Below are 16,843 nucleotides of genomic sequence, written 5' to 3' on the forward strand. Positions count from 1 at the left end.
AGAAACCTACACACACACATAGAGACGGCAGCTCAGTTATATCTCTGCATGGTGCTTCAGCTATGTTGTCATACACTAAGAGGTGTGGAGGAGGTCCATCTGTCACAGCACCACTAGCCCTCCAAACAGAACCTGAGCTGCCATTCACAGCTCGCCCACGTCTCCTCAGCCTTCAGCCGCTGCTACCCAGCACGCAGCGCTGCTGAAGTGAACACACTAAATGCAGAAACAATTGTTTCATCTTACATCATAATGCTGAAAGTTGACACCACTAATGAGCTGAGAACCTCAGTGAGGGATGACAAATGCTTGTGTCTTTGCATGGCGGCTAAAACCAATTTACAGGCTTTTGATGTGCATTCCAGTGCCAGTGATCATTAATGTAAACTGCTCCTATGGAACAAACAAATAAAACGACAATATGCACAACATGGTTTTATATCATTTTGGATGCACAATGTGGAGGCATGTGAGTGGCAGCGCTTTAACACTTCCAAGTAGTTTTATCAGTGTGAGGTGTCAAATGCGGTGACAGGTCTGTTTACAGGTGACAGCAATGAGCACCTCTAGGGAAGCTGCAGAAATGTCGCAATTTTCAAAATGTTATATAAAAACATAGTTCAATGTCAAAAAATGTCTGTTCACATATTATTCAAAGATTTAAAAAAATAAAACTTTATTAAATCTGACACCTTGCAGAAGAAAGTCATTGTTTAAAATGGAAAGTAATTGACTTTTCTGCTAATTTAAGTCAGGTTGAGTCAGCTTCTGTTAGACAGACAGCCATTGAGATTTAACTGTCCTACCATTGCAATATTCCTACAAGAACAGGAGCAGCAGACTGACGTGACTATTTATGAAGTGTGCACACCTGGAGGGCAGAGAGGAAGGAGTGAAGGAGATGTGTTTGCCAAGTTTCCGGTGGGGCATTTATGGCCTGAATCTTGAGTTGTAAAGATCTGTGCATCCTAAATGGATTGTCAATAGTTGTAAAATCAAGCTTTTCTCTGCTAAATGCTGAACCAATTAGATTTCAGTGTGAGTGGTGGCTCTCTCACTGCACAAGAAGAGTAAATGTTTACTTTTATTTCTCCCTTTCAATTAAATTTGGTTTTTGGAAAGGGTTTAGACACACTGTTGGAAAAGATTTTAGAGAATTGTAAACACAGTCCAATTCAAATAATTTAAAATTACCTTAATATATCGGGAATCAAATCAGCTTAATTCTAATTGCTAAATCCTATGAACACAACTTCTTTGTGTACAGTAAAAATTGTGAGCCTGATATTCTGGGTCGCACATCGCATTGTGCGCATGCGCTAGAGAGTACGTAACCGGGCTACGCTGACACGCGAAGCGGTGCCGACACAGGAAGTTAGCTGCTAACCTGCCGCCGCTGACCGTAGAGTCTCCGCAGTGAATGCAAGTAAAACTACCGTTTACTATTTGTTTTGTGTCCGCCGTGTAAATGGACACAAACATAAAGTACTAGTTCCACTGGCAGATCATTTCACTTATGGCAGAACATTTTCCCAACATTGTAATTAGTGAAATGGCCTCCCAGTGGAACTGGCACTTTTTTTCTTCTTCGTTTTTTAAGGAATTGTTAACTTAAAACAAGCTCATATTTCTTACTGAAAAATCACTAGTAGGTTTGCTTTGCCTTATTTCAAGTGTATAAAAACTAGACAAAACATACATGCTAAAATTCAGTGTTTTTGCAGGCTGACAGATGAGATGTGCAGTCTGACAGCAATTTGAAGACATGCTGGGGAGCTAATTCAGCCATTTGAGTCACTACTCAATTTGAAAAATAAAGGGCATTTTAGGGGAGAACATATACGTAAATGTTCACGTTCCCCTTGTATCATGAAGGCAACGATTACACCTGAAGTAAATGGCGGTGTGTGTGCAGAGAAGATATGCAGAACACCCCATCTAAACAGAATATTTTATTCCCTGAATACACACCTAGAAGAGCACAAAGGACTCCTTCCTCCAGGAATGTGTCTAATGGCATTATGCTTTACTGTACTGTATCTAGTACTGAGAATAGGAGAAGAGAGGAGACACAACACTGAGTTATCTAATGCATGACCTGAAATCCTCTGTCGCTCTCTCCTTCCTGTCTGTCTATCCCCGGGCGTCGCTCTGGGCTCTGGGGATACTGTGAAAGCAGTGAACTTCAAAAAATAAAAAAAGGTGAAGCAAACCAGGGAGAAGCGAGTGACATCTCAGGTAACCGTGGGGCTGCAGGGCGATTTCACAACTGTGCTGAGATCACACTGTCTCTGAGCAGCTCTGGCTGTTTCCTCACTGTCCACAGGTGAGCAGGTGAGGGTTTTAGAAAAGGTCAGGTGTTGTTACGTAACATCTTGAGCTGCATTGCAAATCTGGAAGCTTTCGGAGAAGCAGCTTGTTGTGGAGTGGAGGGAAGATTTCAGTGTATTCAGTCGCAGCATCGGTTTTACTACAGAAACTGCATCACTCCACTTATGTGGAACTCTAAGACAAAATATATATATTTATTATTAAGTAAATAGTTTGAGTAATTTGAGAAATGCCAAGAAAAAGCTTGTTTTGGGCTCCAAAATCAGACTTTTGGTGCTCAATAATTCTCTTCCTGATTATTATTATTTTTTTAAATAAAGAATTTTCATGATGTCACATGAGGATTCAGGAAGTAGAAAACAAATTGTGCATCCCAACTCACCTAAAGCAGAACAAGTTTGGTCTGATTTATGTTTGATCTGACAGAAAAAGAAAAAAAAAATCTTTCTAATGCAACTGTACATTTATAGGCTGAGGCTTTTTGGAGTAACACCCCCCAAAAAACACATCAACACATGTAAAACTATGTGTTGAGGCAACTCATCTGTTGCTATGGGTCTGCCTGCGATCAGCGCTCCTGCCTCGTCTGTCAGTTAGGTAATACAGTGGTGCCAGGAGTTATATGGGAGGTGACACCTCATCAGGACTATAAATAGCTGTGCACCTCCCTCCTGGGAGCCCAGCTGCAGCTCTCTCCCAGGCATTAGTTCATTTGTTTATGGGGAGCTGAAATTTCCCACTGCTGCTTCCTGTCTGATTCCTGCATATGAACACAAAAGCACTCTGAAAGACCCGCAGAAAGATGCACGGAGCTCAGTGCCGTCATCGCTTTCTCATAGCTTAAAGCCGTGATAAAACAGTTAAAGTTGACTGTGATCAGAAGTTAGCCGCTCTTCAAAATGGGAAAGACAGAAAATGTGCCATCAGAGTAGCAGGTGGCTACGTGAAAAGAGATACTGCTTTAAACGTGGCTATATTTGCAGTCAGAGCAATAATCAGCGACAAACAGAACCGGACAACCAGCCAAATTGATCCTGCCGCCGTTCTCAGTGAGAATTGTGGTAAAAATAAATCTTCATCATTATCGTTTTTACCAAAGGTGCCAAGAAGTGTATGAAATCGACACTGAACTCAGAGGAAAGTGAACTCCCTCCCACTTTGTGTCACTCTTGCATAAATAAAATGCAGGAAGCAAAATAAAGCAAGTGGGAGTGATAAGCGGATGAGAATTGAAATAACATAATGTAAATAAATAATAAAAATGATACAGAAAACCCCCTGCAGGCTGTGTCTGACCCCAGTGAGTCACTGTCTGCATGAGCATCTCTGGAGTTGAACATGACTCAGTAGAAAGAGTCTCTGAAACGCAGTTCTTTCACCAACAACACCAGAACGAGGCTGCAAATGTATTCTTTAATATTTTATAGATTTGGAAAGTGTGTGTGTGTGTGTGTCTTCTTTTTGCTTCTTTTCTTTACTACTAAGCAGATTTTGTTTTTCTGAAATTTACCTGAATCTGCTGTAAAGGACTAAACGTGGGCATCACACAAAAAAGCTGCACTGGAAAAGAAACAAAAGAGTAGATAAAGTAAACAAAGTAGAGATTTTGCTCCATGATGAAATTAAAACAAGAAGAGGTTCATAATTAAGTTAAAAAATGGCAGCGTAGCAGTAAATTAACATCATCATTCCTGACAAGGTGGCAGGCAAATAATTTCTATGACAGCTCAAGGTTTCAGTTTTAATCCTAGTGTTGCTGACTAATTTATTTTGTGACATAATTTTCTTCAAAAATTGATTGCATGGAAATGTATACATTTCCCGTATGTAAAAGTTCAATGTTTTCTTTATTTTTTTTTAAAAGCAAAAATAAAATTGTTTTTTAAATTCCAAAACCTAAGCAAATTTCCAACAGCTATGCGTCGCAAAACCAGACCGTTTGTTTCATGCAGCCTTTGTGGGTCTGAGTAAATTTGGTTTGAGTGAAAATGGCTTGCTAAGGTTGCTGAATCCCAAGTTTAATTACATAGCCTGAAAGTTTGACTTTTCAACATCGGTTCTACTGCTGCTAGACTAGTACAATCTGGATAAAACATTTTAAAATTTCCAACAAGGTGGCATCTACACCTTCCCCCTCAGCTGAGACCTGCTGTTCATTTGGTAACGACTGACGTAGGTTTAGAGCTTGTTGTTTATTGCAGGTGGATGGATGGCTAGATGGATGGAGGGATGGATGGATGGATGGATGGATGGATGGATTAAAAACAATAAGACATTCACAAGGTGACCTGTAAAACTCTTTCCCTGTCAAACACAGATGAGTTTTTCTGTTCAATGGCAACGATGGCCTCAGAGTTAAGAAGTATAGCTTGCTAGCAAGCTTATCTTTAGCTTTAGCTTTAGCAGTGTAGCTAAATGAGCTAAACCTGGTTTTCCACTTAAATTTTAAGTTTTAAGCAGAAATTTTCTTGACTGCAAATCTAAGTTAGTTCATTCACTACACAACTGACATTAACACCAGTCTAAATGTTGTCTGTTAGACTTTTCACATGATAAATTTGGTTCATAGTTGAGTGAATTAGCATCCTTGGCTTAATTGTAATTCAAATGTTTTTACAGGATTTTCTACCAAATCAAAGCAGCTGATATTAGAACACATTTTCTTGATATAAAATGTGTTACGTTTGATATTCTGCAAAAATCGTTTTTATAGTGCAAAAGTGTTTAACTGAAGTTGTGTCTTTGTTAGAAGATGAAAGAGCTGTTTTAATTAGGTTAGCATAGACTTTATATTTGGTTCAGACCCTCTAAATAAACATGTTCAGTTTTCAGATGATCATATGCTGCCCTGAGACTTCATGTAGCCCTGAACATTCAATAAAAATCCCTAGAAATAGGTTATTGTTAAAGCTCCAGTAAAGAAAAAAAAAAATGCAGATTGTGTTTTCGGGGAGTCTTTAAGGTTTGACTCCTTCTTATATCACATGTGTAACGAAAGCAAGACGAAAATAAGTGGCTCTTTTTGGTTTTAAACGAGACAAAAAGAACAATTGTGCAACTCCAACTTGCAATTTTTCAAACGTTCAACTATTTTTGCATTGCCGACATAAATAACGGCGCACTTTGTGTCTACGGGAAACGACCCTGTAGCCTGCGCCAGATCGCAGAGTGCGCGCATCTGGTGCCAAACTGGTCTCCGGTGAAGCAGCAGCACATTGTTCTGTTTCTCTTCATCCTGCCTACTAATATTCAGGCAGCTGAAATTTGAATCATGCCTCACGTGTTGTAAGGTTTTCCGTTGTGTTGGGAACTAAAAAGTGAGATCTCATTGAAACGTTTTTACTCTCTTGGAGGTAAGAGTTTAGATTTTTTTTTCTTGTTTTGTAGACGAAAAAACAAAAACAAAAACAAAACAGTGGCTCTCGTGCCTCTGGCTGCGTTCGCCGTTTCTTCGCGTGCTATGTAGGTCACTCACTTGCTGTTCAGCACCCGGGTCCTTCCAGCCCCCCCACCAGATCTGAACGAGTGGGCCGCCTGCTGCCGCTGAGAGGCATGCCTCGCCTCCCTCTGCCACAGCTCCTCTCTCTGCTCTGAAGTCGGGGTGTTAATGGGAACTAGATGGAAAGTGTGAGGTGGGAGATGCTGGCTGTTTTCAGCACGCTGGATAGCGCCCTGGGAAGTTGGAGAGGACGCGCGGACGCGCCGGGATTTTAAGCGAATTTAATTTGGGATTCTTTCTGGAGACATGAGCGGCGGCTGATGATGGCTGGTTTTAGGTACTTGTTTGCAGCCAACAGGCGCAGGTAACCTAAGAGGGGATTATTATTATTATTATTTTATTTCTCTGCTGTGAGAGACATGGACTTTGCTGACATTCTCTTCGCTCTGTTCATCGTCGTGGTCGCGGTCGTGTCTCTGCTGTCAAACTTGTTGGTGCTGCTATGTTTCGTCCACAGCACCGAGATCCGCCGGCAGGTGCCCGGCGTCTTCACCATGAACTTGTCCTTCTGCAACATCCTCATCACGGTGCTCAACATGCCGGCCACCCTGCTGGGGGTCGTCAGGAACCAGAAGCCCTTCGGGGACTGCGTCTGCCACACGGTGAGCTTCCTGGAGACTTTCCTGACTGCGAACACCATGCTGAGCATGGCCGCGCTCAGCATCGACCGCTGGATCGCGGTGGTCTTCCCGCTCAGCTACGCCACCAAGATGCGCTACAAGGACGCGGTGATCATGGTGGGCTACTCCTGGCTGCACTCCTTCACCTTCTCCCTGACGGCGCTGCTCTTCTCCTGGGTGGACTACAGCGACGTGTACGCGTCCTGCACGCTGCAGCCCAGCGGGGGAGGCAGCGACAAAGTTAAGTTCACGGTTTTCACCGTGGTTTTCCACGCCACCAGCTTCGCGCTGTCGCTGCTCATCCTGTGCTTCACGTATCTGAAAGTGCTGAAAGTCGCCAGGTTTCACTGCAAGAGGATCGACATCATCACCATGCAGACTCTGTTTCTGCTGGTCGACATCCACCCGAGGTGACTTTTTATTCGTTCAAACTTGTTTATCCGAACGCTTTCACTAAAATGTGACATGTATGGCTCGCCAGAAGTGCCATAATTTAATAAATCAATCACTTTCAAATATGTGTGCGTGGAAGTGATTGTTCTGTTCATTTGTCAAATATTTGTAATCTATGTCAGCATCATTTCGATCATTTTATTTCTTCAACTACGTGGGTGTTAATTGCTTGAATCTAGTGGCGTAAGTATGTATCGTTTTTGTGTGTATTTGATGTTTTCAAATCACCTTATATAAAGAAAAAACACATAATTTCACTGTATATTTCATATTAGTGAAAATAAAGGTAATCAAATATAATTTAATAGCTAAAGCAAATCAAATAACTATTTAAAATCCCATTTATTGAAAAGATAATAAATACATGAAGTGAATAAGTGTATCCATAATTCTTAAATTAAGTTCTTAAAAACTGTGATGAATAAATAAATAAATAAATGTGTACAGGATAGCTATCAATTAGTTATTAATTAGGCATTAAAAACAGTAAATATTAAACTAATTAATAAATAAAAGGCTAATGCCTACACTGATACATTGAGAATAGTACATCTAATGTCCTTTTTTTATTTAAATCTTTATTTATCTAGTAAGTATCTCATCAATATAAATCACCTCTTTGGCAAGAGAATCCTGACCAAGACAGAGATCAGCAGAAAAGGCACATTTTCAGTGTTAAAACATTTGACAAATATCAGTCAAGACATTTTAACCATGAAATATGAAATGTAATACATCAAGACTAAAAACAGCAAACAGCTGTAAAGAAAGCTCATAAAATTTAGCACCTGCAGTAAGATGTGGATTATTTTTGTTTTAAAGGAGAGATTTAATCACGTCCACTGGGTGACAAACCCCTGAGGATTTTTCCATGCAGAGGGAATACCACGGCTCAAGAAATAGTTCATAAAAATATTTAATTGTTCTTTAAAAAAAAGATATATATCACCCTTTTGCCTTTGTGATATCTTCAACTACATCATTATCAATTAAATTCAGGGGGCGGGGCTTGAATCTGGTATTTAATCACTCATTGGGAATATTAAGTTTAAATTACACTGAATTATTGATTCACATTTTATTAGATTTTTATGTCAATATTTCATTTAAAGTAATTTCTTGTTCGACATATAAGTGAGAATTTCCTGGGAAGCTTTAGTTTTCTCTTCCTGTCATCAGTGTTGCATCCAGACGCTGCTGGGTTTCTTTGGCTCGGTCCGGCCGTTCAAGTCACCAGTCACTCACTTTAACACAAAACAAATCCCACAGGCCCCACTCACACGACGGCAGAACTAAGATGACGTCACGCAATTATTACAGATAAGACAGGCGCCATACGTCCTCTGCTTGGCTCCCCCTTGTGCCTGTTTTCTGTCTCAGTTACTGTAGCAGTAGAAGAAGAAACCGCTAAAGACTAAAACAAAAAGAACGACTTGAGTTACCATTCATGTTAGAGCCAGTAGATTTAGTTTAGTCAGAAACCCCCCCAAAACTCTGTCTGTTATATTGAAACAATATCTGCTTTAATAATTGTACATATTTTATTTTACAGTTACTGAATTTATTTTAAAATTACTCTAATCGTTTACGGTAATTATTGTTTCCACATTTAAATAGTGATTGCCAATAAGTATCACCTTGTGATAAATTATTACTTAAATAATTATTCGTTCAAGTCATTATTAAAGTTGATCTGGATATAGATACATTTAATTTAGAAATACATCAATGACAGATGTATTTCTGTTATTGATGTGACAGAAATACACATCAATGATGTGTATTTCATTGATGTGTATTTCACACATCAATGAAAGTGATGTGTATAGATAGACATAGTAATGCACTATAGACATAATGCATTACTTAAGAAATGCAAGTCCGCTACCTCAGTATTTCTATTTCATACTGAATTTATTCATTCATTCATTTATTGAATGAATAATTGGGAATCAATTATTTAAATTTATGTATTTGCTCATTTATGGCACCGTTGGACCTCCATAGTTTTACATACAATCAATTTTGAATACTTAGTTATTTATTCATTAGAATGTGGCTATGTAGGATCCCACACTATATTTAACTCAGTCTTTCTTTCCTTCTTTCTCTTTTTCTTTCTTTCACAGAACATTTTTTTATTGAACTGTTACACTTTTGTACCTTCGTATGTGACATCTGAACCCTCTTCTATTTATTCATCTGTTGATTTGTGGGACTTTTGGACCTAATTTCTCTCTTTGCTGTTTGCAGCGTCAAACAGAGGTGTTTAGCTGAGCAGAAGAGGCGAAAGCAGAGAGCCACAAAGAAGATCAGCATCTTCATCGGCTCATTTATCATCTGCTTTGCTCCTTATGTAATTACAAGGTAAGACTACCTGATGGGAATTCATACATCATTTAATGTAGTGCAAAACCCCTGTGTGAGAGCTTTAAAAATTAACAACCCAACTCATGTAAGTTAGTAGGCTGCAGCTCGAACAGCTACCTTGATTTAGTCTGAATATCTTTGTTAGTTAGTCATCGTCTCACTGCAGAGACCAACAGACAAGCACTTCAAAGATCTGCCACAACGTCAGGTGAAATTCTGCAGCTCACACTCGCATCTCATCCAACTGGATTGTAAAGTGGTGGCTGTTGCATGAATTAGTCTCTAGACAGCCAGACACATCAAACAAAGCCTATTTAAACAACAAAAAATGGATAAATTAAAGAGAAATGGGGTGTAGTCAAAACATTAAGAGCAATCAGTTATTAATCAGATAATAATTAGCTTCAACAGAGACACACAGGACAAACAGCCACACACTGACTCACACCTGAAAGACGTTTCTGAGGACCCAATTGGCCTCAGTGTGGGAGGAAGCCAGAGCTCCCAGAGAAAACAAAAACACTCACTGGGAAAATACTCTAAACTCCTGGATTTGAACCTTGAACTTTCTTGCAGCAGCCTTAATCTGAACAGTTCTTTGCAATGCTGCTAACATTGACTCAAAACAGACCCAAATAGAGATAAGAGAGTCATCTCCCAAAAAAAAAAGAAAAAGATTCAAGAACATGCTTTTTCAAAATAAAAGCATTTATATTTCCCTGCAGAATTAAAAACGTAAGCATGTTTGATGTTAGAGTTTCTACAGATTGCAGTGGGGAACATCAGAGGGGTCTGGATGTGGCCAGGTCTTTACTGAACTGGTGGATGATTTGGCTTCAATCATACTTTAGAGTGAACTAAGAATTCTTTGCCTTTTTTCCACAAAGAAAGCCCATGTATGTGTTATAAAACATCTATAAAGCGTGTGGAATAATTCAGTAAAAGTTCATTGAAACGTGCTATTCACACTTGCCTTTTTGAGGTTCTTTATCAGATTAAAGGTTTCACCAATGCCACTTTGGTTTTTAAAGAATCTCTGTTCATTGTAGAATAACCAAATTGAGATTTTAGTAATCAAAAAATGTCAGATTATAGTTGATCAGTTAGAGAGCAGTGTAACAGCATGGGGCGTCCATTCCCTCTGAATGGACATGCAAATGAAAGATAGAAAATTCCTTTACATCACAACAGCAGGTATATTGTTCTGAAGGAGCCCACTGGACATTTCTCCGTCTGGGGCAGAAAGCCATAATGCCCATCTCAACAAAACTCTGTTAATGGTGTAATTCAAACACTGAAACATGGAGCTAAAACACGTTTCTCCAAATGTGGTGTCGAAAATCCATGAGGTTGACATTTCTGGCGAGAGGACGAGACGTTATCAGGGAAAGATTCCCGGCTGACTTGTTGAAGCGCATAACTTGACCTCCTGACCCCGTGGAAGCCTCCAGCTGGGACCTAAATATCTCATCTGGATGAGCCGCGTGCTGGTAGATTGCAATAATCTCCAACCCAATTGCGCCCGTATGATCCAATTTCATTTTAGTGGCACAACATCAGAGCAAGCAGAGAAAACGATCCGGATGGAATAATTTTTTGGAAAGTAGGACCCAGTTGTGTGGGAAAATATGGCTTTTGTGGTACATGTTTAATCATTTTATTTATTAGCCATTGTTGCTCTATTGTATCATATTTTATAGCTCATATTTACTGTATCGATAGACAAGCATTCGCCAGACTTTCCCATGGTTTGTGCTGAGTCAAAATGCTGCAAAACTCTTGAGACACTGAACATATAGTCAGAGCTGCAAAGCCTGGTTGAGGTCAAACCATTTCCAACTGCTTGAATAGCCTCGTCAAAAAATAGACCTTAGCTTTAGGTGTTTTGCAAAATAGTCGGTCAGTAAAAGACTCCAGCAACTCTAGAGACATTGAGATGAAATATTTATTAAAATAATGAATTTGTGACTTCTAGATGTTTCATCAATTACATTGTATTCAATATTTAACTTTGTCACCACATTTGAAGCAACAAACTGTTTGCCCTTTCTTACATCTTGGTACGGGTGCGAACAAATTTACCTCTACTACATCATTAAGAGTTTTGAAAGTTAAGGGTTCAGTTCCAGTTTCCTCTCACATGGATGCCATCATGGCGAAAGCACTTAGCCATAAGTTCCTGGTGATCTAACCACTCTGAGTTGTCAGTATGACTGGAAAAATACTATCTTTATGACTGTGATAGAATGAAAATGCAGCATATGCATTTTGTCTCCTGTTGAAAATCCTTTTAGATATATTTTTGAAGGTATTTTGTTTGAAAGCCACTTGTCTCATTGGAAGATACTCTTTGTTTTAAGTTAATTTTATTCACAACATTTAACATTTGTTGTGTGGATTAAGGACATTTTTGTGGATAAGGCCTGTGATGATGGACAACATCCTCTTACACCAGATTCTGTTTAGCAAAATGAACGTTGCACCTAAAAACTTGAAGAATGCGATGGGTTTAACCAGAAAACTGGAGCAAAATCATTGTTATTTTACAGGTGAGAAATGAAATCTCCTGGTTGGGTCTGTGTCTCTGAACAGCGCTCACTTTCTCTCTCCTCAGGTTGGCCGAGCTTCTCCCCTTCGTAGACGTCAACCGACACTGGGGCATCGTCAGTAAGTGCCTGACGTACAGCAAGGCTGCGTCCGACCCGTTTGCCTACTCGCTGCTGCGCCAGCAGTACAAAAAGGTCCTGGTTGCGGTCGTCAACAAGCTGCTGCGCCGCGACCTTTACCCTTCGTCGGGCCACAACAGCTCTGTGGACACGGAGAATGACTACTGTCTTCAGCGGATCAGCTAATGGCAAAAATGCGACGGATTTGGATGTGACAGATGCTCTCCAGCAGAGCGAGCCAGCCCCCAAAAACAGGTTGGCTCATGAGGAGGAGGTGGGCGGGCGGAGGAGACGGAGACTACAGGGTATTGTCGGGGAGGAGAGGTGGAGGGGACAGGTTGTGGGTGAAGAAGGAGCAAAAAAAAGAACGGTAGTGGGTGGAGAGGAATGGAAAGGCAGGGATGAGTGGGAGGATGGATGGGCAGAGATATGATGAAGGGGAGACAGACGAGTTTCAGTAGGATGGTTCTGGTAAACAGCAGGGTCTGTGATTCATCAGCCTCAACAAACGACACAGAAATCAACCAATTTCCCCCCCCGGACGTCACAAATTCAGGTTATTTCAAACTGAAAAACCAGAGACTGGAGTCAGCGACGTGTAAGAAGTAGCCTTTCAGTGCTAAACCAACCAACCATCTTATTGTTTTCATTACCCTGGACCAGTTCGCACTCCTGGAAACCTCCAGAGAACCCACCGGGACACGTAATGACTCGTTTGTGCTAGAAAGCTTCGCGTCGTCTTGTCGGTCTCTGAATATCGATGCACTTTGTCCGAGGACATTTCCGAAAACGTCTTCGCTTACAGGAGACAGAAGCTGTTTTGCAGGATGAGCCTGGTGATAGTTTATATTTTTGTTACTGTCAACAAGTTCCACAAGAAGGCAGAAATATGAAAGGTGTTATTTTGTCTCTCAGTACCTTACAGTTTCCACACAGTCTGTCTATTTTGGGCCACATCACAGTGGCTGAAGACCAACAGAGAGAACAAAAGGGGAGAAATGTTTAATGATAGCTTCACACACTAATCTACCTCTGGATCCCTAAAAGCCCAATGGTTTGTGTGTAAAAAATGTGACTCATTATGTTTTCAGATTTATTTATTTTTTTTACCTTCTTCACAGTTGATATCCTGATCTTTTAAGCATTGGGAAATTTTGCATTTAACTAGATGAGTCAAATTAACAACAGGTTTGTAAGCACAAAGTAATAATTTTTATTTCTTTGGATCTCCGTAATTATTCCCATCCATCATGAAACTGTACGGTAACTTGCAACAATATTCACTCTCTTTGAGTTTTTCTCCATTGTCATGTTACAATGACAAAGCAACATGACATTTCAGGCACTGAAGCGGCTTTGTTGCTGAAATAAAACAAATAAACCAACAGCAATTTGAGGTGGAACAACCCAAAGCTGCGCAAATGTGTAAAATGGAAGGAAAATAATATGCAGTTTTCAAAAGGTTGAACATGTAAGAATCTGAAGTGTGTGGCTTGTTTTTGTTTTCAGTCCTCTGAGTCGATACAAACCCTCAGACAGCTGCAAGTCCTTTTGCACATCTGGAAATTTTTGACAATTCTTAATAGCCCAAGCTCTGTCAGCTGGAGAACATGTGAACATAAGTGTCCGGTCTCGCCATAGATTCTGAATTGGATTTACATCTGGGCTTTGACTAGGCCATTCTAAATCGGGCACACACTTTTATCCAAACCATTCCGTTGTAGCTCTGTCTGTGTGTTGTAATGCCGGAAGTTAAACTTTGACCCCAGTTTTAGTTCCTCTGCAGCCACTGAACAGTTTTCTTGCACAGAATAATGCTGCCACCACCTCTTTGACGGTGTGTAATGTGCATTGTTAGTTTCCTCCGTACCCAGCCGGAAAACAAATGTTGTCTTCATCCAAGCAGAGCATCTTCTTCCACGTGTTTGCTGTGTCTCATACTTCCCGTGTTACAAACCTCTTTCTTTCAGCAATCGCTTCCATAAGAACCAGAGCTCTGAAGTGTAAAAGTACTGATTATCTCGTCAACAGGTTCTCCTATCTGAGCTGGCTGCTCCTCTGATTGACTGTCAGGTTAGGTGGACGTCTTTGTCGGGGTTAGTTTGCAGCTGTGCCACTCTTTCCTTACTTTCACTTGACGGATTGATCAGAACTCAGTGAGACGTTCAGCCTAACCCTTCTTTTCCATTTCTCACACTGAGAACACGTTTCCTCCCACTTCACAATTATGCACGACTTTGTTTTGGTATATTATTACGTAAACGTTTTCACGGATGTTGAATTTTTAGGTCTGAATGAGACAAAATGTGGAAAAGTTTTGCAAGGCGCTGTGAATGTTGAGGAGTTCTCCAGTAGTGTGAAGTTTTTTCGCGGCTTGTTTAAGTTTCCCGTCATTCCGCAAATCCCCAAATCTGTGTAATTAGAAACAACAACAACAAAAAAAGATTGATCAGATAATCTCAGAAGGTACGCGCGCACACACGTTTGTGAATTTTTGAAAAGCGTGCTGAAAAGGTTGCGGTGGGATCGTTTCCCAAAAATTAAAATCCGCCTCAGTTTGATTCTTTTCATGGACTTCGTTGACAGTGAGAAACTCCTGCCCATCACCAGACTCGCCCTTCAAAGAGCCAGTTAGCAGCTGAATGTACTAGATAACCCTCTTCTAACCGAGACGTAATTGTACTAGCAGCCTCTGTTTTTTTTTCTTCTTTTTTTTAAAATGTTTTTTGCCAGTCGACCGGTTCCTGCGGACATCGACGCGAGCTGAGTGTGCTGACGTGTTTCCCACTGCACTGTACAGGAGCAGCTTTTCGTCTAGACTGTCGAGGACAGACTCGATGTAGCACAGCCATGGTCTCTAAGTGCTTTAAATTACACTGTTCAGTGTTTGTGCCAAGTTTATATGAATATGTGACTTTATTTTTTTCAACCACTGTTATACCTTTACGACGGCTGCTTCGATAGGAGAAAATGCGTTTAGTTAGATGCGTTTTGCCCACATGAGTCTTTTCCCTCCTGTGAGCCACTCGCTGTTCTCTGACGGAGTGATTATTAGACTATGTGCAATAAAAGATGTTCATGGCAAAGCTGTCATCGATGGGATCGAATGTTTGAATCAGTGAGTTTCACACTTAAATGAAAAGACTTAAAATCCTCTTTAGAATATAAATACAGTGTAATAGTTTTTATGGGGACTTAGTGACCCCAATGTTCCCGCTGCTTTTACTCCTCTAACCATCCTGATGTTTGGTTCTCAGACAAACTTGTTTTGCAGTTTCAAACATCTGAATTGTTGCCTGTTTCTTCTGCTGCAGCCATTTTAGGTAAGTACCGTAGTTATTTTTTATTTTTTTGAAGGATTATGAAGACCAACACATATTTATCTAAATATACTGAATTGTTGTCTTTTGAAGAGTTGAAAACAGATGTAGGTCTCTTTTTAAAGCTATGTTTATGCAAAGAGAAAACAGGAAGTCGTGGATTACTAATTAGAAGTTTCAACACAATATTGATGAAGTTCAGACAGTAAAGCCTAAATGAAATAAAATCCTTTAGTTTCATCCATTAATTGTTGTGGGGGTTTCACTATATTTTATGCTAATGGGTTTTTTAGTAACAATAATATTTCAAATGCCCTAAAATTGAAGGCTGGATTAAAAACCCCCTAACTATGCTACTAAAACATGAATAAACATTTTTTTTGAATGCATCTTTACTGGGCAACTAAAGTAAGTTGGAAGCTATATTTTATTTCAAGATTTAATTTAGAAATTTCTACATTTAGTCATTTGAAATGGAAATGAAATTACAGGGCTAGTTCCCCAAATTGCATTATCCCATGTCTAAAATTTAATTGTTTTTCAAAAGGAAATAGATTGAAGTAGAGAAGTGTGACTCATAAGTCTCTCTGGAAGTGTTGCAGAGTCATTCACGTCTTCCTGTTGGGTCCATTTAGTCGTCTTTCTAATGCCGAAGACATAAAAATAGCTGCAAAAGAGAAACTTCCACTCCAATATTATGCATATTCCCAAGACTGATTGAAAAGTTTGGTCAATGTTCTTCTCCTCAGTTAGTTCATGCTAACTCACTAATGGATCTGGCTTAATCACATGCAAACCAGACTGGCCTTAATTATTCTCAGCGTTAAGTGAAGGAAGATCAGTACTGAAGCACTCAAAGCCTCTGAATTCATGTATTTTGTGCTGAAAAGCGACTCTTGGTTAAAACGGAGTCAGAGGTATTTTAACACATCATATTTAACCCCAATCATCAGAGGCTGACAAAGGAGAAGCTGATAATTAAAACTGCTCAAACAGAAGTCGTAGTCCGAGTTTAAATTCAGTTGCGCTTGAAAATTGTTGTCCACAGACACTCTCCATCCAGACCGACTCCTCTTGTCACACAGGAGAGTGAAAGATAATGTCAGACTGTTGCAGTGCAAGTCGGTAGAGACGTACCTGAAATGACCTGCAGCTTTAAATGCAGCAAAGCATATAGTTCTTCAAAGTACCAGAGCGGTACCAAATGGGCGCTGAACTTTTTCGACTTTTAGTTGTGCAACAAAAGGTGTAAATACTTTTGCAGCAAGTTGTCTTTCATGAGTGACTCAGCCTTTTCCCACAGAGCCACACCTCTTTTCCCTCAGCAGTACCACACACACGCATGATTACTAGCTCTCTTTACAACACAAAGAATGATCCCCCTGTTAGGTTTCACTTCCTTTCAGTTTCTGGGTTAGGCTGTAATTTGCATAATGCATGAACATGTTTAGGATCTCATCAATATTCCTGATATAGATGAAGGATGCAGCAGTTTTTTTGGGTTTTTTTTTTTTTTTACCCTTCACTCTAACTCTGTACCAACCTCCTCCTCGCCTGCCTGCCCTCCTGCCTCGAACCCTTTTG

At 40.1% G+C, this 16,843-nt stretch overlaps 1 protein-coding gene across 2 annotated transcripts; it reads left to right on the forward strand.

The window, feature by feature from the left end:
• Positions 1 to 1,370: 1,370 nt before the first annotated feature.
• Positions 1,371 to 15,150, forward strand: gpr78b (G protein-coupled receptor 78b). 2 transcript variants are annotated; one of them, XM_044097070.1, is made up of 4 exons: positions 1,371 to 1,422; positions 6,288 to 6,860; positions 9,157 to 9,270; positions 11,888 to 15,150. In XM_044097070.1, the coding sequence occupies exons 2-4, from the start codon at positions 6,325 to 6,327 to the stop codon at positions 12,123 to 12,125; spliced, it is 888 nt and encodes a 295-aa protein (XP_043953005.1). In that variant the 5' UTR covers positions 1,371 to 1,422; positions 6,288 to 6,324; the 3' UTR covers positions 12,126 to 15,150. The 2 variants fall into 2 exon arrangements, with proteins under 2 accessions (XP_043953005.1, XP_043953004.1); XM_044097069.1 differs by lacking the exon at positions 1,371 to 1,422 and having other exon boundaries at positions 4,825 to 6,860.
• Positions 15,151 to 16,843: the final 1,693 nt, after the last annotated feature.

This window comes from Gambusia affinis, linkage group LG18 (genome assembly GCF_019740435.1).
Source record: "Gambusia affinis linkage group LG18, SWU_Gaff_1.0, whole genome shotgun sequence".
Classification (NCBI taxonomy): domain Eukaryota; kingdom Metazoa; phylum Chordata; class Actinopteri; order Cyprinodontiformes; family Poeciliidae; genus Gambusia; species Gambusia affinis.